Consider the following 23,932-nt stretch of genomic DNA (forward strand, 5'->3'; position numbering starts at 1 on the left):
TATAAATATCACGCTTTTTCATTTATATAATCTGCAATATTCTCTAATATACTTGATTGCTGTATATAAACTTTATCTTTGTTTTAAATTATAAAAGTATTCTACCACTTACATAAATTAAACATAAGCTTGCCTGCTTCCTGGCATAAGCTCTAAATACTAATGTAATAATCTTGCTTAACAGCAAGGAAAGCTTTCAAACACTGCTCTCAAGAGAAATACAAAGTTTCCCAAAAATGTATGGTGCTTTTATTGCCACTAATTTATTCAAAAGATACAACCTAACAAGCCATCAACACTAGATGATGTTGAAACTTTATTCTTCTGTATTATTTTCCACAGAGAAAGGAAGGTATATCAGCAGGTAGAGGCTCTGGGTGAAGTCTGGCAGGTTGGTTGTGGGTTCTTTTAATAACACTTTTACCGAAACATCAGGCCTACAGGGCTAATCTGTGGGGTCTGTTTTTTCCTTCCTATTTTCTCCGAGTTTTAGGGAACGAGACCTGAAACGACTATAACCAACCCACACACACCGCACCTCCAGGCACTGACCGCCAACCGCCCGCAAGGGGCCGGCCCGCCCCCGGACCCGCGCGGGTGGCCGACCGGGAGCAGCGACAGGCGCCCCCTGCCGGCGGACCCGCGCCGGCGCAGTGGGCCTGCCCGGCGGTGGGTAGGCCCGGCCTCTCGGGAGCCCCCGGTGTCCTCGGGGCTGCGGACCCTCCTGCCCAGGCACGGATCCCCCTCCTCTTCCCCTTGCTGCCCTTCTCTTTGTCCCGCTAGGCGCGGGGCGTTCGCCTGAGGCTGCTTCCAGAGGGCGCAGCGTGGCCTCCTGCCCCTCCAACACACACTACTGGCACTCACTGGCAGTTGTAAGGAAGCCAGAGACCTCAAAAGGAGGTCATGCTTCCACAGAAATAGACCAAAGCCAAGTATTTTTCTTAAAAAAAAAAAAAAAAAGGAAATTCCAGAAAATCAAGTATACTCACATCAGCTCCTGGCTCTCCAGGCAGGCCAGGGGATCCTGGTTTGCCTGCATCCCCATCTGGACCCTTCAGGATTTAAATGGGACAGTTGAGCATGTTTCAGAGAGGGAAGCAGAAACAAAACTCAGAATCTCTTCTCTCACAGGAGCAAATGCAAAGTAGCTGAAATTACTTACTGGAGGACCGGGGGGGCCGTTCGGACCTCTCTCACCCTAACAAGATATGAAAAGGAAGTTATCAGTCAGAGCTACAGCGATCTTTCATGGTCCTTCATGAAAAACATTGATTTACAGATTATCAAGAATAATCTCAAACTGATTCTTATTGTAGGAAATCAATACTAAATTCACGTGATCTCTATTATAAACTAACAGAAATAATCACAGAAACTTCTGACAGGAATTTGTGCAAAATACATAGTAGCTCCTATCAGAAACAATGCCATAAATCCTTATCGTGATTTAGTATGAGTGATGCTATGTAATCCCTTTTGAGATTAGAATTATAAAATCCTTACACCCCGTTTAAAGCAAATAATCAAGCATATGATGCTGGTTACACTAAAAAAAAAAATAATCCTGTATTTTCCATATCAGAGATAATCTGAAAGGCCACCTTCCCCCCAAACCCCAGCCCACTACTGAATATGAGACCCATCAATTCCTATGTGTATCTGCAGCCAAATTCAAACTCCTTGGGGTCAAATTGCAGGTACACCTCGAGGCATTTCCTATTTCCTAGGCAGGGCATGGGAAACACTTACATCAATGCCATCAATACCGGGAACTCCTGGCGGCCCGGGCGGACCTGGGGGGCCTGGTGGACCAGGGAGACCTCTCTGACAAGGAGTAAAAAAAAGGATCAGTTAGAGCCTGGCAAACCTGTAACAGCCAGTCTGGGTGGACCAGCACAATGAGAGGTGACTTTCTGTGGGTCAGTCAGAGGGTCACAGCCGTGATGAGGAGCTGCATCCTCACTCCATGCATGTCAGGATGCACGGGCCCGATATCCCATGTTAGCTGCCACTGCAGTGACCAACAATGCTCCCTTTGTGGGCGGGAGACAGGTGAGGTGTTTAACCGCCCTCCCCAGGCCCAGCCACCCTCCTGCACCCCGCAACACTGCCAGGGACAGGGCAAGGTGGAGGGGGCTCGACTGCCTGACCCAGCAGGGTCTGAACACCATATGGCAATAACAGGGTGGCAGAAATAAAAAGAGTGATCCTTGCAAATCAAACAATGAAATTCACTAAGCTCCTCTAATTACTCATGCAGCCAACACAAAGGAGACAGTCTTCCTAGGAGTTTGTGCTGGCAAAGAAAATTTAAAACCACCCTTTCCCTACTTCTCTGACTGGCTCAGCATTTTCCCCTGGTTCCTCAAGATTACATTAGCATCTACAGAGGCGCTTTCTCAAAGCACCAGGCTCCCAAGGGGGAGGCGGGAGGCGCCACCAGCCTGTGGAAATCTAGAGAAAGGCTTTTTTACAGGTCTCCGTACCTATAATGGGGGGCTCTGTTCTCCTCAGAGCGAGCTCTGGCTGCAGCCCCACAACGGTGCTCTGTGAGCCAAAGACTGGCCCGTGCCCTGCTGAGGCCCTGAGCTGGCCCCTTGCTCCACACAGTGCCGCTGCTCCGGACACTGTTCCTCCCTGTACCAGTCTTCACAGAAATATTCCATCCGGTGGTGGTTGTAGATGGAGCTCAAGCCCCACCATGTCACCCGGCGCCTGCCTGATGCCCACCAGGTAGCACCATGTAGGCAGACACACACGGCACCCACCACCCTGTGGTCAACTCGCCTTTGCCAGCACCACGTCAGGGTCGGCTACAGCTGCTGGAGGGAAGAAAAGGATCGAACACCCCGGGCGGGTCGGTGCCAGGGCATGTGGGCGGCCTTCAGCCTCTCTTCAGCTCCCACCCTCGCCCTGAGCTCGGAGCAGGTTCGTTCCCTCACACTTACCTCGATTACCGTCTGGCTTATCTGCGAGGGAGAAAAACAGAGTCGAAGTCAGAATAAAACTTACTTGAGCCAGGCAGAAGCAAAGAACCTGCAGGAAAAGCCCCAGAGGCAGGAGGCCCTGCGGAGCCCGAGCCATGGCGAGGGATGGAGCGGCCTGCGGCTGCCGGGGCGGGCGGGCGAGGTGAGCCCCAGCAGCCCCTCACGGCGGCGGCAAACGCCGTGGGGAGGGTCTCGGGGATTGGAGGAAGGCTGAAGGCTGGGAAGGGGAGGACTGAGCGCCAGCACCGCCTTAACCCTTTGCCCTGCCGCTGTTCCCCTGGGCACCGGCCCGCGCCCTCCCCCGCCCCTGCCGCGGGTCTCCTGCCGTCGGGCTCCCCGGTAAGGCGAGGGCTGCGGGGAGGCGGCTGCCAAAATCCCCCTCGTCTGCAGGGCACAGCTCCCAGAGGTCTCCCACCCAAGCAGCGGGTGAGGAGCGGGGAGGAAAGTAGGTCACGGAAGGGTTAAAACGAGGCTGCGGCTGCTGCTGCTCTGGGGGGTTGGATTTCTAAAGGCACCAAATTCCGGGCAGGTACGGTAAAACCCGGCACCGCGGGGCGGGAAGCGGGGGGAGAAATGGGGCTCCGGCAGGCGGGGGCGGCAGGGCAGGGCCGGGCCTCACGGCAGGGCAGCCGGGCCGGGCAGGGCAGGGCCGGGCAGGGCAGCAGGGCAGGGCCGGGCAGGGCGGCAGGGCAGGGCCGGCAGGGCAGCAGGGCAGGGCAGCAGGGCAGGGCCGGGCAGCAGGGCAGCAGGGCAGGGCCGGGCAGAGCAGGGCAGGGCACTCACCCGGGCTGGCAGTTCACCACAGCCTTCACGCTGGGGTCGCAGTGGGTCGCAGTGAATCACCATCCACTGGATTTCGAACTGGCAAATGCGGTAAAGATCACGTTAATTTGGGTCAGGGGGTCACCCTGGCCGAGGGTGTAATAGGAGGAACACTGGGCAGCTAAGGGCATGTTTTAAAAGGTAGGTATTTAATGGGAATAGCTACGGGTGTGTCAGAGAGCTCGGTCCAGAGCAGCGCCTCACACTGCACCCACAGAATCACAGAATGGTCAGGGTTGGAAGGTGGAGATCTAGTCCAACCCTGCTGCTAAAGCAGGTTCACCTAGAGCAGGCTGCACAGAGTCACACCCAGGTGAGGTTTGAAGGCCTCCCTAGGAGACCCCACCGCCTCTCTGGGCAGCCTGTTCCAGTGCTCTGCCACCCTCAAAGTAAAGAGGTTTTCCCCTCATATTTAGAAGGAACTTCCCCTGTTACAGTTTGTGCCCATTGCCCCTTGTCCTGTCACTGGGTACCATGTTCTACATTCCCCCACCTCTAACTGTGAAGGTCTTTTTAAAAGGAGGCATAAACTTGCCAAGGGATTTAAAAGAAGGCAATATTCCTCATGTGTCATTTCTTACATGTTCTCTCTAAGCACAGGCATTTTTCCTGATGCTCTGTGACGGTTTTATTCAACACACAAAAGGACTTTCTGTCAGTGGATAGCTGTGCCTGTGAAGAATGGCAGGTCTGAGTACAGAAACATGGTCGAAGCATGCGAAGTTCAAGAAGCAGGAACATATGCACACTGGAAACAGTCTGCAGCTGGGTACTATACATCTGTGAAATTTCACATCTTCTTTTAACATTTGTAATTACCACTAGAAAATAACAGAGGATTAAGGCAAACTTCCCCGATGTTGCAACTGAAACTCTCTTGATGAGCTATATAGGTTAAAAAACATACCCTCTGCTGAGAGTTACCGAATAGCTCAAACATGTAGCTTCAGAGGTGTATCTGTAGATATATAATGCATCACATGGAATTCTAACTACCACAAGCACATTAAGTTGTGCATATTTATTGTATCTAAGTTTTGAAGTCTTGGGTTGTTTTCTCTTCCCATCCCACATAGTATCAGCTTGACTTATGGACCACTAATGAGTAGTTTATCCAGAGATTTCTCAGTTTGATGATAAAATTTAGAGGCTCCTATTACTTTCTTTTCATTATGGATGGCTGAGGCTCTGGGGGGAAGGAAAGTTTTGGAATTTTTTTCTCGTTACAGCATTGAGCCTTGGTATGGAAAAGATTCTATTTTTTTTTTTTCTGAGAAGCTGAAAATAGAAGAGAATGTCTGGGGGCTTTCACTTCTTATTTCTTTGCTTCTTTGAGCCTTTCTTCTTGTTCTATTGAGCTAAAGTAGTTCCCCACCGTCCCTCCCACAACATAATGTATTGGTGCTTCCTGGCAGCCTTCTGTGCTTCCTCTAGGATACCTCATTCATTGCTCTCTTCAGTCCCAGCCCATAACTGATGTGGAAGGCAGATTGTCATTCTGAGATGCTTTTCTGTCCCATCACCATCCTTACATTGACTTAGTTCATGCTTACTGACAGAGCTAATTAATGCTTTGAGTCTAAAGTCCTTTAGGATCTCTGCAAGCCACCCACAAATCCCACAAGTTGCTTCTCTTTTTTTTGCTTTCACCTTTACCACTTCAGTGCTGCCACTCCTTAAATCCTTGCTATCATATCTCTAATTCTTTTTACTTAGCAGTCATCAGTCTCCAGAGTGCTGAGACTAAAGCACAAAAGAGGCAGTACCCTTGTTTCTTTTACCTGTTATCTGACACCACTATCTGTGAGTCATTTCTCTACCTTCTTTATCAAATTCTCGTTTTAAAACCTTTCCCAGTTCTTAGTAATAGACAACTAAATGTAATATACATGTAAAAGAATTGAATGTATACTGTAATTTAATACTACAAGGCAGCCATACAATAATAAAAACATGTGGGTATCTGGAGTCTGAAGATGAGGATTCATAAAAATGCATAAAAATAGGATCAAATGATACCTATATGATAAATTATTTCATACTGTACAACTAGATTATGAGTTCTGAGTCTCAGCGCTATCCATCTCTGAAGCTCACTTGCACAGGGAAAGAGGTACATAACTGGACCATAGTATTACTAAGGATGAAGTACAGGTACAAAGTTCTAAGAAATGAACCTCAGATAAATCAGGGGTAATCATGAAGCAAAGTTATCAAAATGTAATCTTTTAAGACTCATAGGTCAATATTTCTGTCATCTATTTTTCAAGATTCCTACAGGATTTTCGTGTCATCTTAATTTCTTAGTCTGCACAGATATAATTGGATTAGATGTACCTGTCTGTTCACTGTTTTGTCCTCTTAAGTTCTATGGAAATGCCTGCAAATGCCCACAGCTTTGCACATCAGAGTATCAGCTATGCAATTCAGCTGTCTTACTAGTGCTTTAGATGAGAGAGGTGAAGGTTAAGATGTAAATGAGTCCTAAATATCTATAGTATTTTCAGTATAGCATCAGTCACAGGGAAACATTTAGCAGTACTGTAGGCTTTAAGGAATACCATGACCCTCAGAGCACATTTGTAGGTCCCTTCTGGGAGAAATGGCTCCCTGTACCCCTCTGGGCTATTGCTGCCTTGAGGATGATTCAAGGTAAGACATCCCTTCAGGAGAAGTACAACTCAGCTAAGCAATTTTCGGGTGAAGGTTTTCTACAAATTTTTGTCAATGATACCTACATTTGTCCTAAGGCAAATCTGCTATTGACTTAAGTCATCAAGATTAAGCTACACATATTTAAACATATCTCATTCTAGAGCTATTTTAAACATGTTTTATCCACATGTTTTCCTACATCTATGTAATAGGGGTTTAGAGCTTCACTTGCCTTGCATCTTTTTTCAAAGCCTTAGAGCAGTACAGCAAATTCTGGTGTTATTTGACTTTCCATAGCAAAGGTTCAGCCTTCTGAATGTGAGATTTTACAGGGTGAGGAAAAAAAACTGAGACATGACTTTTTACAGTACACAGACACAATCTGTTCTATGGTGTAGAATAATCCCTGTTCAGCAAATATTCATAAGCAGCTTCCTTTTAGATATTACAAGTGATGTAGCTGCCCTGAACTAGTTAGCATCATTAAATGTCAATTAAATAATGATCAAGGATAACTTCTAGTTAAGTGTTTAGTGTCTATTATGAGAAAATCAGGGTAATGCCTCTGAAATCGCAGAAAGTAAGGCAATTTATATCATCTCAGATCAGTTAATCTTTCAGCAGTAAGAAATGGATGCCTTTACCTTTCTATAATAAACACATAATTGAGGAAGTTCCTTTTCAGTTTTGAAATGATGCTCTATCTTGTATTGCTTAGAGATTATAGTGGATTATTTGAATTACTTTTAGATAAAAAGAGCTATCTTCTTTTTTATCTAAAAAAAAAAAAACACAGCTGTAAACCTGTATAAAAATTTGTCCTCCATAAAACATCCCAGAAATCCTGGAATACATCTTTTTAAAGACTCAAAGGCAAGCTGTAGTTTCTAATAGAACTCTATTGCTTTCCTAGGCAATCACAGTAACAACAAGCAATGAAGAATCTCTTTTAAAATGACATGTATTACAGCGCATTTATAAGAAGTTGACCTATTCTGGAAGATAAATAGAGCACTCAGACAATATTGCAAAAAAGAATAGGAAACACATAATTTATGCCCTTTAGAAATTATACCACTGGAAGTAATATACTTTAGCAACGCCTGGAAATAAATTAGAAATTGTGCCTGGGACATATTAAATAACCAAGACTGCTAAGATGTTTAAACCGAGTATAGTCAAGCAGGTTAAAGGATAAGCCTACAATATCCCCGAACATAGATTTATTTACTCTATTTAAAGAGAAACTAAATGTGTGGGCTAAACCAGAAAGTTGTTCAATATAAATAGTAATTTTAAATTATTAGTCCATCAGATTGTGGGATTTCTTTATCATAATTTCAGAGAATATTGTCTTCCTAAACCTACAGTGTTGTAGTATCAGGTTGGACCACTACCATTGTCATTTCAGGCTTCATAGCACAGGCCATGCAATTCGTTCCAGTGCGTTCTATGTCAAACCCACAGTTCTGTCTTAATTAAAGTGTATTTTTAGACATCCAAACTCGGTTTAAAAATGTGATGCGATGCTTATTTTCTTCCCTCATAATTTGTTCCATACTTCCTTATTCTTTTTGTCAAGAAACATGCATCATATTCCTGTTTTAAGACCTACCTTATGCAAAGATATTTTTTTTCATAAAATACATTGAATAAGACTGAACCTTCCCAGAAGCATGCTAAAGGTGTAAACAAATATTTTGCATGATAAGTAGTGAATTGTAAAAATTACTTAATTCCATTTTGCCCTTTCATCCCTGAAGAAGGGTGTCCTATATTTAAAGTAAATTCACACTAGTGCCTAATGACGTATGTACTTAAACATAGATGAGACAGAACTTAATGCTAAATACTCTTCCCCTACCAGATGCCTGAAGAGCCTAGGGTAATCAGTTTTCCTCTTTTGTATACCTTGCTGAAAAGAGCAAGTCGCTGCAAAACACAGGCTGCAGAGGAAGGAGGTTTCCTCTGCTGCTTTTCCCGTCTTCCTAATCCTAGCCAAAGGTCAGCCAGAGCACCAAAAGAGAAGGGGGAGAAGTCTGAGTTCTTGCCAAGGTGATCTTAGTACCACATCTCTCTCCTCATTTGTAGGCTGCCATTTCTAATCATTACTTCAACAGACAAAAGAAACCCTCCTTCTTTTTAAAGGAATGGTTCTGTGCCTAACTTGGGGGTGTATACTAACTGCGGCACTGTATACCAGGTGTTGTAATACTACTGCATTAATGCCTATAGCTCTCTGTGCATTTAATCTAAGTGTCTTTCCAAAAAGGAATACAGTACTAGGGTAGAATTTTTTTCGTCATAGTAACATGCAAAGACTACGTAAAGTGTTCATCATCCCATTCGTGCACCAGTATCACTTAGACCAGTTAGCAAAGCTAAGGTATATATGCAGCTAATCATTACATTATCAGCTCCAGCTGACCACTTTTGAATTACATTTTCAAAGACTAACTTGTGTTTTCAACAGAATTAGTATAAATTTTCAGCTATAGGAATTTCCTAATCCACATCTATAGCAACATTAGATAGCCACTTTCAGACACCTGGGGCAGCTTTCTGTAAAACTGATTTCTATCCAGTGCAATATAGTAACCAATACCTACAGAGGAGATGAAGCATGAGATTTTTCTTGTGTTGTAATGTTTCCCCTTTTCAAGTTTATACAGTGCTGGTTATCCTTTGGCCATATTTTTTTGCAGACTGTGAAATATAGTTAAAAGATTATATCTCACTTCACACTGTTTATTTCAAAGTTGATGCAAAACTTCAGTGTAGGGATGTAGTATCTGATTCTCTTTTGCCATTCAACTTGTTCTGAAATAAGTACCTGATATACATATGAGTAACTTACCATTTGTATTATATATTCCTAACACACTTGAAGAGGATCCTTGGAAAAGGAACAGGATGATATTTGGAACTTATCAATGTTTTCTGCAATTTTTTCAACTGTGTTTTTGAAACTATTTCCTTTTAACCTACAAAGTGAATTGAGAAATAACCTTCCCCAAGTCTTAAATGAGATTTAGTGCCACATGGGACAAAATTATCACATTATTCAGCATAAAGTATAGTATAACTCATCAGCTGAGAAAACACTAGCTGAGCAAACGCTTTCATGGATGTCAAAAAGGCCAAATGCAGATGTGACAGCTACCAACTTGTTTCTGTCAGAAATTACAGATATGTCACTTTGTATGTATTTTATATTTATCGCTTGCCTCAGAAACTAAATCAGATAAATAATAAGACCCCTGAGGGATTTTTTATTGTTTTCTTTGTTGAAGGGCACAAAAGCATTCAATATTTACCATATGTCACCCTCGATGTTATATTTTCCAGCAAAAAAACTCTCCTTGCAATGTAGTAGCATGAGAAGGATATTTTCAACATTAAATCTAAACAGGATGCAGAGTAAGTATTTCACTGCCTGTTCTTGCTATACAGAATAAAGAAGCGCTCCATAGTGAGTTTAGGTGTCTACTACAATGCTCCAGGGAAAGTTCAATATCTAACAAAGGGATTCACAGCAGCCATGATATGGTGGTAGGATATCCTGAGTGAGCCAAGAGAAGGCACTGTGGAAAAGGATGGGCTTTATGTCTCAGCCCTGCTGGGCCCTTCGCTTGGATTGGATCTAGTCTCCGATGCTACACTTATCCCTCATAGGATTCATAAACAAGAACCTTTTTTAAGAGTTCAGCCTCTACTCCACGTCAAGTCTTTTTCAAAAAACTCAAACTAATTAAAGAGAAAAAGCAACTGTTACCATGATCATACCAAGTAGCACAATGATTAGAACAGTCTCCTGAGGTATAAGGTACTCATGATAATCTCTGATTTAGCACAGAGTTTTAAATATGGGTCTCTTATTTCCTGTGTGAACGTCAGAGTAGATCAAAAAAGACCTCCATCAATCTCTTTTACAGGAGATACTCCCTTTACATTAATGATCTAAAATATTTATTCTGCCAGTGACACATTTAATTGTCTCTAGGTGGTGGTCAGTGCATGCATATGAAAGAGGGGTCTCAGTTCTTGCTCGATTAATGTTTTGCTCTCTTTGGTGTGAGGTACAGCCCACAAATCCATGTCCTGAGAATTCCTTCTAGATCAAGCTCCCCATATGAGACAAGCAGAGGAACACCCAACTGATACTACATCCAGGCAGAGCAGAATCCAGTGACAGAATTGTGGATTTCTGAGAAATTTCACTATTGAAAGTTAGACATAACCTGAGTCATCTCTTACTTTACACAATATGTGCAAAATTTAAAAAGCAAAGCTATTACTTACCTGCCAAGGAGTTGTTATTTTCTGCCATTTCTGCTTTCAGAAAACATTTGAAGATGCATTTCACAAAAAAACATTAAGTGTAAAGATCCTATAAAACACTTTTTGCAGTAGGAAAATATTTTGGAACTTACCGGAACAGAAATTTGAGGATTATTTTTAAGTTTTCCAAGCACAGCAACGCCATCAATGCTGATTTTCCCTTTTGGTTTTATGTTTAAGGTTTCTATTTTAATACAGTCAATAAAAAGCGTGACACTGTTTGCTTCCACACTTATCATAAGCTTGTGCCACTGGGAGTCAAACAAGAAAGGCAAATGCAAAAATGACGCAGTTTGGAGATGTCCATCCACTCCTTTATAAGAAAACTCAACACTTTTCATTTGACCATTAAGATTCACTGCCACTTGTTCTTTTCCTGAAGAATCCTGAATTTGCCAAATAGTCCAGTATTTCTGAAGTGTGGCGCCAGTCATCCGAAAAGTAGTTAGAAAGGAATATTCATCGGGAAGTCCATTGGAATATATGGCACTGTGTAGGATCAAAATACAGTATGTTTGTTGTGTTCTGCAAAGCTCTACATATCACCACAGAGAAATGAGAAACAGTGACTCAGCGGAACCATATTTCAACCATACTTTTATCAGTGCTCTTCTGCATGCAAGTGCCCCAAATGGGATGTCCTTTTGAGTCATTGGTGTTGCTAACAGCAAAAGGAACTGGTTCAGAAACGTGGGTTCTTCTAACATTGTACAATACTTACAACAACCTTTTCTATGTGGATGGGGCAGTGTAGGGAATTGTAAAGGAATGAAGGCAGGTTAATTAACACTGATAACGTACAGCTGTGGGCTGGCTTCAGGGGCAGTGGGTTGGCTGACTTAGATAATGTGCAGCTGTGGCTGGTTCCTGCTAAGTAGTTAAATAGCTCTAAGGGGTGTGGAAGGGGAGCATCAGATGAAGAGCAATCTGGAGGAAATAGAGGGAGGGGAGAGAGTGTGCCCTGGATGTAGGAGAGACATGGAGGGGGCCCAGATGAGGAGAGGCTGGCTGGAAGAGGAGCCTGGAGAAGGAAGACTCTGGACACAGTAGAGGCAAGAAGCAGGGTGGACTGGCCTGAAGAGGTTGAAGAAAGGGCACAGACAGTAGATGAACTTTTGAAACCTTGTGGGGGATTGGTGGCTGTGCCGGGGCAAGGTGTGGGAACTACTTATTGATGTTAACCTGGTATGTGAGGGTAAAGGCCTTGTTATAGCTGCCTAGTTTTTGATAGTGCTGTGACAGGGCAGCAACAAACTCCTACTTCAGATTTAGGAAGTATATCCTACACCTATGCTGTTTCCTACTATTAGACTTACAAAATTGGTCAACATAGCGTAACACTATAACTAGGCAGGTAGATACTGCAGATCATTTGGTTTTGAAGACATAAGAATATCTTTTGCAAATGCACTTTCTTGTTCAGCCTGACAATAATAAGTTTGTTAATGTATTAGCTATCACTTCAGCAGAAAGTATTCCACAAATCATTCACTGAAAAATATACACGTAGTAGGAACCCACACTAAACATGTATTATGTCCTGTGACGTTCAACTACAAGGCCACAAATAGCAGGGAGCAGATTCGCCACATATAAAAAATGTTTCATTGTTCTGTAACTCCCACAACAGGTGAGACTTGAAAGCACAAACAAGTACTGCTGGCTGTGTCACTGTGCAAAAGAGTAATGTCATTTTTTTTATCTTAAATGTGTCAGTTAATCCAGTAGAACATTTAAGATGTATGCCTTTCCATATTCTATGGATCATAAAATTGTAGGTCATAATCATCAATAAATTATTTGCCATCTATCCACCTTTAAGAATAAGTTGTGTTTGAATGAATTTTTTAGGTACAGAGACATGCAGAGCTATTTGTCACCGGCATTCATTAGAATAACGTCTCAGGCAAGTAGGCATTTTGAACAAAGATTATTTTTCAGTTGCATATCAATCCTATCTCAGTAGCAATTTAGCCAGCATTAGTGAACCTCAGGCTTTAGGCTGGGGGGGGGGGGGGGGGCGGGGACACACTACCAAAAAAAAAAAATTAATTCTTATTCTCTGTGCTTGATGACTACTGATTTATTAAGAGAGTACTTCCAGATAAAGACTCTGTGGTTTGTAGTTCGGTGTTAGTGTCTAAAGCTGTAGTGCAATCATATTCCAGCAGGCGACGGCACAGCCTCAGCAAGATTTCCGTATGGACTGAGGCAAACCTGGCAGCCGCAGCAGCAGCTTCACCTTAGTAATAAGGCTGCCCAAAATGCTGGTATTTCTCTTTTTTTTTTTTTTTTTTTTTTTTTTTCCCCCTCCCCAAGAGCCTTTAAATACATCCAAAAGCTGGTGGGAATGATGAAGGGAAATGTTCATTTGGAAGATTATCTCATTGCACAAGGTGTGGAGATATACAAAGCTGGAAGAGGAGTTCCTTGCCAATATCTTTAAACTGTCTATGATTTGCTAGGACTTGTGTCTCTTTGACTGTGGATGCAGTAGTCCGTCTCAGCTGGCTTTGGCTGATAGGATTTCCTCTAGTTTATCGTGTTGTCTCGTTTTGTTTCGGTTTGTATCTTGCATTCTCAAATGCAAATGTTGCTGTGTGGATACTGTAGCTTTCCTCCTGTTCTGAGCACTTTTGGGTGTTTACTACTATCCCTATGCTTCCTTGTGTTAGGCTTCTAGCTTACACAACATGTTTATATATCCTTTCCTGCTCCAGGAAGATACACCCTCTCACCACCACCGACACACGTTCACTCTTTCTTAGCTCCTGATCCAGTTCAGCATGTCTTTTATGGCCCTCTGTGTCCTTCTTCCACTATAATCTCTTAAACAAGCATTTACATATCTACTGCTAAAAACTTCTCTGAGCCATTTATCACTTCACTTGCTGAATCCCACTGTTTGAAGAACAAACACGCAGCACAAGAACTGATTTTACTATGACCATACTGAAGGTGTTATTGTTAGGTAATTTTTTAACTAACCTCCTTGTGACATTCCAGTTTCTCTATCAAGTTCAGTGATTCCAGGGGATCTGATATGCTGAGCTCTACAGCTAAAGGAAGCAGTACTAACCCCAGATCCCCTGAGGAGAGGTTTCCATTCCTTCTCTGGACTGGTAAGTTTTGCTGTCATGACAATACTGGTTAAACTATCACACATGTTCTCACCCCACCTCAGCTGACATAACTATACTGGCAAAAAGCCCCCAGAACAAACCACAAACCAACCAACCGAACAAAAAAACCTAGTAAGTAAACATAGTTACACTTTTTGATAAGAAGATTGTTTGTAAAAGATTGGCAAGAGGATTCTTTGCACCATATTTGGCTATAGCATTAGTCTTTTACAAGCCATCATATGGGTCCTCCTTTTTCAAAAATTAAAAGAGAAAATAAAGTGATATACAAAGTGATATACAAAGAAGAGAAATTGGGTAGAGGCTTCTGCCATTGGTAAGAGACAAGTAAGTTATAGGAAATGTATACAGAACAGCAAAGATAAAAAGTCAGTGAACAAAAATGGATAAGTATCCACATTTTAAAAAAACTTTTAATAAGCAATGAGAAGAACTGCTGCCTTTAGACTAAAGACTCGGTATCAGTAATGTGACTGAACATAACGAAGCACAGGATGACCCATCACTAAAAAGGTACTCTGCAGGGGACTGTTACTGTGTAAGATTTGTACCTATAATTCTGTAAGTAAAGCATAGACTGATTCTCATCTCAGTTACTCCAACAGTAATGAAAAGCAGTTCCACTGGCTTTAGTGGTTTCAGTGTATTTCAATACACAGTTTTCCCCAAAGCCTGTAATCCTTACATAGGCAAAACCCTACTGAAGTCAGTAGATTAAAATGCTAAATATTTGGAAACCATGGCAAATTTATCATGGTATTTAAATAAACAATGGTTGAGAAGTTATTCCTCCATCTCACTGCAAAGTGAATACTGGATTCTGTCATCTTCTTGAATAGCTGATAACTATGTAAGCATTTAAATTATTTCCATAGATTATTTTTAACATACATGTTTCCAATTCCACTGATTTATGGAAGGAAATCAAACAATTTTAAATTTAGCATCAGGCAAATGAGCAAAGGAAGAATTAATATGAAAAAATATTTCAAGGACAAAGGCCAAATTCAGTCCTGACCCATTTCCTAGCCGCTTAAATTTGCCAGGGACATAAGCCATCAGAGCATTTATTTTATTTGGGTTTGTATCTCAACTTTGTAAGATAGCAGCCTGGTCCTGCTTTCCTTGTGTTCTCTGGCTATTATTAACTGCTTTAATTGTGTAATGAGTGCAAGGTCTGGTCAATATTTTATCAGATATTTGAATCCTTGCTTAATTTTTCTAAATACTGGGTGGGGGGTTGGGGAGAGTTTGAAATATTTGTAATGCATCTAAGGGAACTTCTGAAACACTACTGTTTTCTTTTATCTTTTTCATAAAAACTTAAGACTCTTATTAATCCTGTAGCATGAGTGCATACTGGGAAGATTTCTTTGAATTTTCAAGGCTGAGTGCTACTGATGCATCAGCATAACCAAGATAACTCATCTGAATAGGTGGTGGAAGCCCTGAGTAGTCCCACTGACTTCAGGATTCAAAGCAGCAGAGTATGTTAAAAGGTTGACTATGTACCAATTTGAATACTACAAAGCAACTGCTTATTTTATTAAACCTGTTTCTTTAAGAATTCATTTCTTAGGTGAGCTCCCTTGCCCACTGAGATAACTTACTCCTTGCTAAATTAAGATTTTAGAAATGTTAGTACAACCCACTGGAGGTGGGTGTAGAAATTCCTCTGGCCAACCTCGTGATAATGCAGTATCATATACCCAGCGGTGGGGGTTCCTTTGCTCAAGCTGAAGACACTTGTGTCTGCACCTCCTGAAGCCTCCTAGAATCGTAGATGACCTGGCAGGCACTATCTGGCAGCCATCAAATAAGCTATAACAATAAAACCTAGCTAAGCATTTTTAAAAGCAATTGTCCAAAGTCATCAGCCAGATGTAATTTGTTAGGATTCATTACCCTCAGCTGATCTTTGTTTTTCAGAAACATCCAGTTCTTCTTAGCTGCATTTTTGTCTTTTTCATTACAGTGTCATCATTGATATCTATGTAAGATATCTTACTTGTAGTGCAAAAGGAAAAACACCTGAAGAACTTTGGTGGCTGGATGTAGAAAAGCCAGACCTTCAGGTATATTCATTTGAAGAGCATTACTTCACAGAAAAGCATTATTCCCAAAGGAAAAGCCAGGAAATCAGCCTATGAAATTCTCTGGATGCTCCAAGCCTACTGATAAAGCTTTATAAACTTCCTATTTTTTTTAATTTAATAATTTCTTATCTTAATGTTTGTCATGTCACCTGTTAAGGTGGTCTGCAGTACACTGCTACTCCAAATACAAACACTGTTCAAAAGGCAGCTTCAACCTTTACCTTGCTCTCCTTTCTGCTGAGATGAGGATGCAGCCAAAGAGGTATCACTTCTGGTTTCATAGGCTACCTTCATGCTACAACATGCAGTATGCCCAGGACTGTTCTCTGATACTGAGTTCAGCCGGCATGAAAAATTTTAAATCTGCTTACTTCTGAAATATGATGACTATATGCAAGCTGCACATTGGCGATGGACCATGACCTATGCTAGCTGTCAAGCTGTGCCCAGGAGCTGTTCAAAGAGTGCTAATTAGCCTGGACCTAAACCATGCTAAAGTCTTGTATAATATTTTAACAGTATAGATGATCAAGTGTGAATGCCTTGGAATGTTCCCTAGTGTTAACTTATCCATGTAGACACAAGGGCCTTGTGATGTGATAGGTGCATTTGCAAAGTCAAAGGATGAAGATTTCATCCAGTGCATAAAGATAGCTAGCCTTTTTCCCCCCCACATAAAAACATTTAATGAACACGTTCCTTTGAACTAATATATTATTTAAAGCTTGCAATTAAAAATCAATGCAATTATTATCCAAATTACTAGTATTAATTTTGTACTTACTAACTGGTGGACACCTACAGAAGGTACATAGATTAAACTGAAAAATGACAGGTTCGCTATGTTAGAGAAAATGGGTATGAGTCATAGCAGTTTCATGGTCCCTTATTACACAAGGAACATTATATTGATTCTTCAGCAGATGTTATGCTGGAAGAAGCAATGGCCAATGGGAATTTATTTGGATGATGGGAGAAGCTCAAGTCAAGACTTGTGTGCAATCATTTCTGCTCATGTTGGGATATACTTCTGGACATGCCAAGTACACCAAGCAGCAAAAAGACCAAGCTACAATTCAGTAGCATTTTAAGGAAGCCGTGTAAGCTTTGCAAGGCATAAGCTATTGCTACAGCAAAGACTGAATGTATATGCTGAGCCATGCCCATCTAACTGAGCTCTCGTTGCCATGCCATAGCCACTGTAACATGGGCTTGTCTGCCTTGGTATAATAAGCACACGCTACTCTAAAAATTTGTTTTACTATTGCTGGTAAGTACTGACTGGACAGTGACAGTTGGGCAAGCCCTCTGTGCTGACACTAATTGGCTTGCTGCCATTTCTACGTATGCGCCCACCTCCCCATCCCTTCCTCAAAATCCTTGAAAGTCTTGTGTCAGGGTACGGGCTTTCTTAGAGAGACCCCTCCCTATTTTATAAGGCAAGAGAAGACACTGCCCATGGCTGTCCGGTTACCTGGGGCTAACGTGGCTGCTCATTAACGAAGGTGTGAGAGGAGCTCTCTGCAGCAGGGCAGGCGTGGAGCCTGCCGTGTTGATGGAGGGTCCCTCCCCAGTGCTCCAACAGCACTTGTGCCTTCGTGCCCACGCACCCAGCTGGGGAAAACGCTGCTGTGTATTTTTCCCAAGCCCATGCTAGTCCTGGCTGCCCCCTCTCCCGGGCCAGCAGGACTGGGGGCGCCGGGGCAGGTACCGCCGGGTTACACGCTCCGCCTGCGCCCCGCCGTGCCCGCCCTGCGCAGCCCGCGGCGGGGCGGGGTTTCAGCACCGCGGGCGCGGACAGCTCCGGGTGCCCCCGGGAACCGCGCGCTGTCCGTACGTACTGCGCGTGCGAGTGACGGGGCGCGGGGGGAAACGCAGCAGCGGCCCAGGGCTGCTGCAGTGCCTGGGTCTGAGAAAGGCAGAGCTACGCCCACGCCATTAAACACGCTCAGCTTTCCTTGAGGTGCTCTGCTTAACTTGCTAACTCCTGTAACATTCTCAGGCGTTCCGTCACCCCAAATTCATTCCAGTAAAACCCACCTACCATGCCACATTATAAATATTATGTGGAGAGGTGTGGGGTTGTTTTTTAAATTATTGGAAATGGCTTAAAGCGTGCCTCTCCTGAGCTGTGAGCCCCAGCTGCTTGCTGCCAACTTCACTCCCAAGACAGTTTGCTGGGAGGGGCACGCTGTGAAATGACTGGAGCAGAGCAGCCAGGTCAGGCTCAGTAACAGAGCAGCAGCACACCGATGGACTAGAGCACAGTCAGCACCGATTATTCCTAGCTGAAACAGTAGTCTCATTAAAGGTCTTGCCAGTTAATTGTGAAGTAAAGGCATTCTTAATTACATAAGGTGCTGGATGAGAATCAATTTGCCTAAGTTTGGCAAAGACATCTCTGCCTTGCTGTACCGTCTCTTTTCCCTCACTGGCAGCAAGTCTGGCCCATAAAGCACAAACACAATGACATTCCTAAATCCTGGCTCCTATTGTAACTTGTCTGTGACATGCTAAGAGTAGTTTTCATCTTTTATAGACCAAGTGACCATAAATCAGCCAGGAATATGCATGTACCTGTTATCCAAAAAGCAAAAAAAACCAACCCCAAAACAAACAAACAAAAAAACCCCTTACCATACAACCAATCCACTTTTATCCTACCTTGTTAATCCAAAAGATCCCTTTGTGTCAATGTTTTGAGAAAACTTTCCTCTCTCCTGTTATCTTTTCTTTGCTTCCCTATCTCTTTTCCAGTCATCATCAACTTTTGGCTTCACTTCTTAGGGATAATTCCCTTTCTATCAGCAAATCTTGAGGCACCCTGAGCAATATCATTGGTAGAAGAAAGTGGAAGTCCCTGAAACTGCTGTTATAGAATCAGTCTGGTCTTACTGGTGGCAATGGAAAAAAAGTTGAACTCCTCTTTCACCTTCCAAAAGCTTTGCAAATGAGATGATCTAGCTGGGGAGAGGATCTAGTCCTCAGACAACAATATTGCAAAACATGTAGTTTTTAAACCCAAACAACAAGAAGCATTACCTGGTTGGGATCCTGAAGTCTCCATTGGGTCCCAATTTATAAGCCACTTGTAAAGAAGTGGAGCCCACTACTCTCTGTATAATTCCTTGGGAAGCAGCTTTTTCTATTTGGAACTGAGAAATCAGGTCAAAGCCTACAAGAAAAAAATATAAGCGTCCAGTATTTAACTTTCATTTTAATTTAATTAAAAACTTGTGCAGTCACATGAATATAACCTGATAAAGTTTCTGAACAGCAGCTTTTCCTTGAAAAAGTCAGGACACTACTTGCCTGGTAAGTCGTCTTGACCAATCCTGATTGTTGGGCAGAGATCTGTTCTCTGACTGGCACCCAGAATGGCTGGTAGTCCTACAAAAAAGGATGAATTTATAAACCATGCCCCTGCACATTGCCTCAGATCACCTTAAAATAATAAGTGAAGCAACTGTATGAATATTATAAATTAAAGTTAATAATAATAATAATTAGATGTATATAATAATAAATTTAAACTGTACTCAGTGAAATCAGAGCTCTAAGAAAACGCTAATAAGCATCTGTTTCTAAAGAACTCTAAATTTAAAATTATAACCTGAGTAATTAGTTGATTATTTTTTTTTCCCCAAGCCTCCAAATGAGAGTGCTATAATAATTCTTCTCTTGCAGAGCTACGGAGAAGCAGTGGTAGCATAAGAAGGCCTGCTGTGTAAGGAGTTTTTTGGTTTGGAACTTTTGGTGGTTTAAGCAAACTTTGGGAAGAATGCCTGTTACCTAAATCAACAGTCTCTCTAGTCCCAAGGAAACTTAAACAAACCTCATGCCAACTAAAGGGACTGTTGAGAAACTGTTGGCATCTTTTCCATCCTTTCTGGTGTTCCAGGTGTTCCCATCTTCCTCTGTGCCACATTTCATCAGAGAATGATTATTCATGAAATATAGGGTGGCAGCAAGAGGAACATATAGGTCTTTTTTGTTGACCCAAACAAGAATGTAGAAGAAATTAATTTCAGGAAACCAAATTTTAAAATCCAATTTTTCAGAATATTATCTGTCAAAAAGCTTTGCAATCAGCATGAAAATCTACCAGATTCCCTTAATTTAAGGAAAGAGGAAGGAAAAATAAAAATTTATTTGAAGAGTTTAAGTGTCATGTGCAAGTCCAGTATCAGGTCAGTCTGGAAAATATTAGTAGAGTCTGGGTGGGGAAGAATGAAGAGTGCAAGTTAGAGGGAGATACATTTCTAACCTACAGAGAGCCTCTTGTGTGCTGCAAAGGCTCAGCCATAAATGTGGGTTTCCTTCTGACAACATAGACTTAAAGGGAACATTCAGGTTGACATGTTACACCTTAGAAATGGCCTCATTCTATATTATTTGATGGCTGACATCCAGCCATTCACATTTTATGCCCAGTAAATAAAGTAGAACCAGTTTGTTGCCACACACAGCAAATAATATCTTAACTAGAAGCAATGAAAGACAGGAGGAGGTTTGTGACCTCTGTCTACCACCTATAGCCGGATTTTAATCCTTACTTTAACAATACATCTAACAGACATCTAACAGACTTTAACACACAGCTCTTGCTTTTTCCCCTCTTTCTTATATGCATGCATACATACATACACATAGACAGTTCTCTCTTTCTGTGATGGCTAGCTAGAGAGTATTTTAATTTTGAATAAGCTCAGAATAATTCTTTTGACAGTCAAAGTTACAGAAAGATGAAATGCAGATAAATCTGTCTCCTTACTTGATTGTTGCTGGATCGTGGCTGAGATGAAAGACCACAGAAAACTACACATGCAAAAGAAAGCTGTAATTTTCCTGTAAACAGAAAGAAAACTTCAGTATGAATCTATAGTTTTTGACAGATTCTGTTATTGACTTTCTCCTCAGAGCCATGCATATTAAATGTATAAAAACCCCAGTTAAGGATTTACTAACAGATCCGACAAGATAATTTCTTTACGTGAGAACTTTTTATCTTTGCCTTATAATAAAACATGTCAATACAGCTCTTTCTATTACCATTTCCTTCACATAATGATGTCATAAAACCAAGCAACAAAGGCAGCAGCTGGCAAGGACAGCTTTAACTGCTTCTAATCTCTTATTTACAGATGTCTCTAAATCCCAAATGTTCTCTTACCAGTTGCTTTTCATCTTTGCTGCTGGCTCTCCTCACTCCGCTCATGTGAATACGTGGTGCATACAAGTCACACCGCCTGCTTCCCTCTCATTAGCCCTGTAGAAGAGAGAGGCAACGGGTGCAGCCGCCTCCTCCTGCCCCGCGCAGGACCCAGCCAGGAGGAGGGTGCAGGCTGCTGCCTCTGTTTTAATCTTGCAAAGGGAAGGAGGTGGAGGCTGGACAGACATGTGTCCTGGCGGGCTCCGAGGGCGGATCTCTGGAGCCAGTTGAGTATAAAGAATCCAAGAGAGCAAAGAAAAGGCTACTGCTTGTGCCAGCATCAGGGCAGGGAGATTAAGAAAATGCGAGTTCCATGATGCCAGTTACTGAATAGCAGGGTCTGCCGTTCAGCCAGGCAGGTGACAGAGTACTATGTACCAGGAAGTCTGAGGAAGCTGGTGGCCCTGGCGTGGTGTTAAGACTAAAAGCTCTGAGTACAAGGGAGCCCTGGTTCTGTAAGGCAGGCATTTCCATTTCTCACTGATTTGCTCATCAGGTGGACTCAGGTGAAGCCTGTCTGGTCGTGTCCCAGCTGGTTTTTCTGAAAAAAGCCAGTTATGTAAGAAGGTTTTCATTGCTTAAACTCAAACCTTTTCAAGGAATACACATCAGTTTCACTAAGCAGACTTTTGTTTTTCTGTTGCTTATTGATAAAGCACTCTCTTTCCATAGACTATTATACATTTGGACACACAAAGAGACTTAATCATATTTGCTCACATGGACATAAAAAGACAGAGACACACTAAAATCTGTATGCATGAAAAGACCAAGGGAAAGAGGTGAACAGCTGGAAGGTCCCAATAGTTACCACAGTCAAAATTCATGTACGTATGGAAAAGTATGCCAGGTTGTGCTAACACATCACATTTGTAAGGTTTCATCTCCTCTAGATTCTTAGTATTCTAAGGTAGCTTAAATTTCCAGATTTTTTTCCTTTTTAAGTGTGGAATATAGGAAATGCAGTGATCTCTGCTGTCTGCTGAGAGTCTGAAGCGATAACTGAGCAATGAACTACCCCATTTGTCCCAGTTTGCTGTAACTCTCATTCCCAGTATTGGTAATTCCAGTGTTAATGTTGTTCACCATTTTATGTCTGTTGTTAGAATGGCAGGGGCTGGATCATAGACACGAACAGTTTGCTGTGAATAATGTCTCATTTTAATGCCTAAGCAAGCACATCTTGGGTGACACCACATTTTCCCCTTTCAAGAAAGGTACACTCAGGGAGTCTTGCCATCCAGCATCACGATGGTGAACATATATCGGTGCCAGAATTGGCACATGAAACCACTGTCAACAAAGAAAATTAAAAATCATAAAATATTAATATGATTGATCAATATTACTACAATTTCACAATAAGTTTGCCCAAGTCACCACACACCCGAGTCACTCATCCCCCATGCAGATATTACCATTATGTCATGCAGTAATATCTGTAGGGCACAGAATGAATCTGTAAGGAGCAGGAAGGAGAGCGGGACATAGAAGTCACCTGAAGTTATTAAGAAGGGGAAGGGCTTGGGAGTGTGGCATGGGAAGGAAAAAAGTGAGAGCACCCAGGGCTTGGGAGTACCAGAAGGTTTGTGAAGGAGTGGAAAAGAGGCAGATGTCAAACCATCTTTTTTGTCATATATGGGTTGTGGCATTAAGTTTGCCTTTGAGACTGCTTATTATTGTCAAGTTATTTGTGGCAGCATGAAGGAAGATAAAGCCATCCCAGCAGTTAGATATGGAACTAAGTGGTGCCATCTTGAGTAAATTAGCAAGTCTTTTTTGGCACATGGCATGACGATGCCTGCCATTGCTTGTGTCTGGGGTTATTGACACACACCCTGTCCTCTCTGAAGAAGGGCAGCCTTGTTCAGAGAAATTTGGAGAACACGTACTCTGCTTCTGAACAATCTAGAATCTCTTTTCGTTTGCTTTTCATTGCAGCAATTCTCATGGGTGGAATTCTTCTATGCCTAGAGTATTTTCCCAATCCAGGGTCCTCAAAAGCCATGCTTAATGAAATAAAACATTGGAGACACTTTGTAACTAAAGCTTGGAAAACCCACTTAGTATTCTATTTTTGGGAAAAGGAAAAATTCTTTAGAAAACACTAATAGGCTCTGGTTGTACTGCATGAATTTTGATGTCTTCATCTTGAAACAAAACTCACAATCTATGACGGAATTCCTGTTTAGCTGTTCTACTAATAATTACCACATTAACTTAAAAAGCCAGAAAAATATTAGCAGACAAACTAGCGGTAGCTGATTTACTAGCCCCATGATCTAGTCAATGTTATTCCCATTTCATGCAAATGTAAACCGAGTTAGGTGGAGCACGTATCTTACTACCTTGCTAAGGGTCACAGAGGTACTCCCCATCCACCTAGTGCTCACATTTAGATGATGTGACTATTTTGATGTGTCTTTATGTCACTTACTATTTTTCTCTTTTTATGAATTGGGCTAATGCAAATTTTTCTGGAAAATCCCAGTGCACAGTGATTGCTGTTTAGTCACTTGCCCAGGGATCCATCATCTAAGCACTGACTGCTCAGCTGTTGAAAGTAGATTAATTAAACAACATAGAACATGATTCTCCAAAAGAACTCTGTTCTTTAGCTAAGGTATGGTGACTTCGTTCACATACCATGTCTTGAAACAAAGCTATGTGAGAATG

The 23,932-nt window shown here is 42.2% G+C and overlaps 1 protein-coding gene across 2 annotated transcripts in view; it reads right to left on the bottom strand.

Moving 5' to 3' along the window:
- COL9A1 (collagen type IX alpha 1 chain) overlaps window positions 1–21,362 on the bottom strand; it is an 83,670-nt gene extending 62,308 nt beyond the window's left edge. Inside the window, exons 1-10 of one of the 2 annotated variants that reach the window (XM_027787852.2) lie at window positions 21,218–21,362; window positions 20,819–20,892; window positions 19,357–19,434; window positions 19,087–19,219; window positions 10,898–11,294; window positions 3,771–3,848; window positions 2,949–2,969; window positions 1,750–1,824; window positions 1,163–1,198; window positions 990–1,052 (exon numbers count right to left, since the gene is read on the bottom strand). In XM_027787852.2, coding sequence (XP_027643653.1) covers window positions 990–1,052; window positions 1,163–1,198; window positions 1,750–1,824; window positions 2,949–2,969; window positions 3,771–3,848; window positions 10,898–11,294; window positions 19,087–19,219; window positions 19,357–19,434; window positions 20,819–20,892; window positions 21,218–21,231 — 969 coding nt within the window. In that variant the 5' untranslated portion in view covers window positions 21,232–21,362. Of the gene's footprint in view, window positions 1–989; window positions 1,053–1,162; window positions 1,199–1,749; window positions 1,825–2,948; window positions 2,970–3,012; window positions 3,200–3,770; window positions 3,849–10,897; window positions 11,295–19,086; window positions 19,220–19,356; window positions 19,435–20,818; window positions 20,893–21,217 lie in introns of those variants that run through there. The other variant, XM_055810414.1, reaches the window with a different exon arrangement.
- Window positions 21,363–23,932: the final 2,570 nt, after the last annotated feature.

Source organism: Falco peregrinus, chromosome 7 (genome assembly GCF_023634155.1).
Source record: "Falco peregrinus isolate bFalPer1 chromosome 7, bFalPer1.pri, whole genome shotgun sequence".
Lineage (NCBI taxonomy): Eukaryota > Metazoa > Chordata > Aves > Falconiformes > Falconidae > Falco > Falco peregrinus.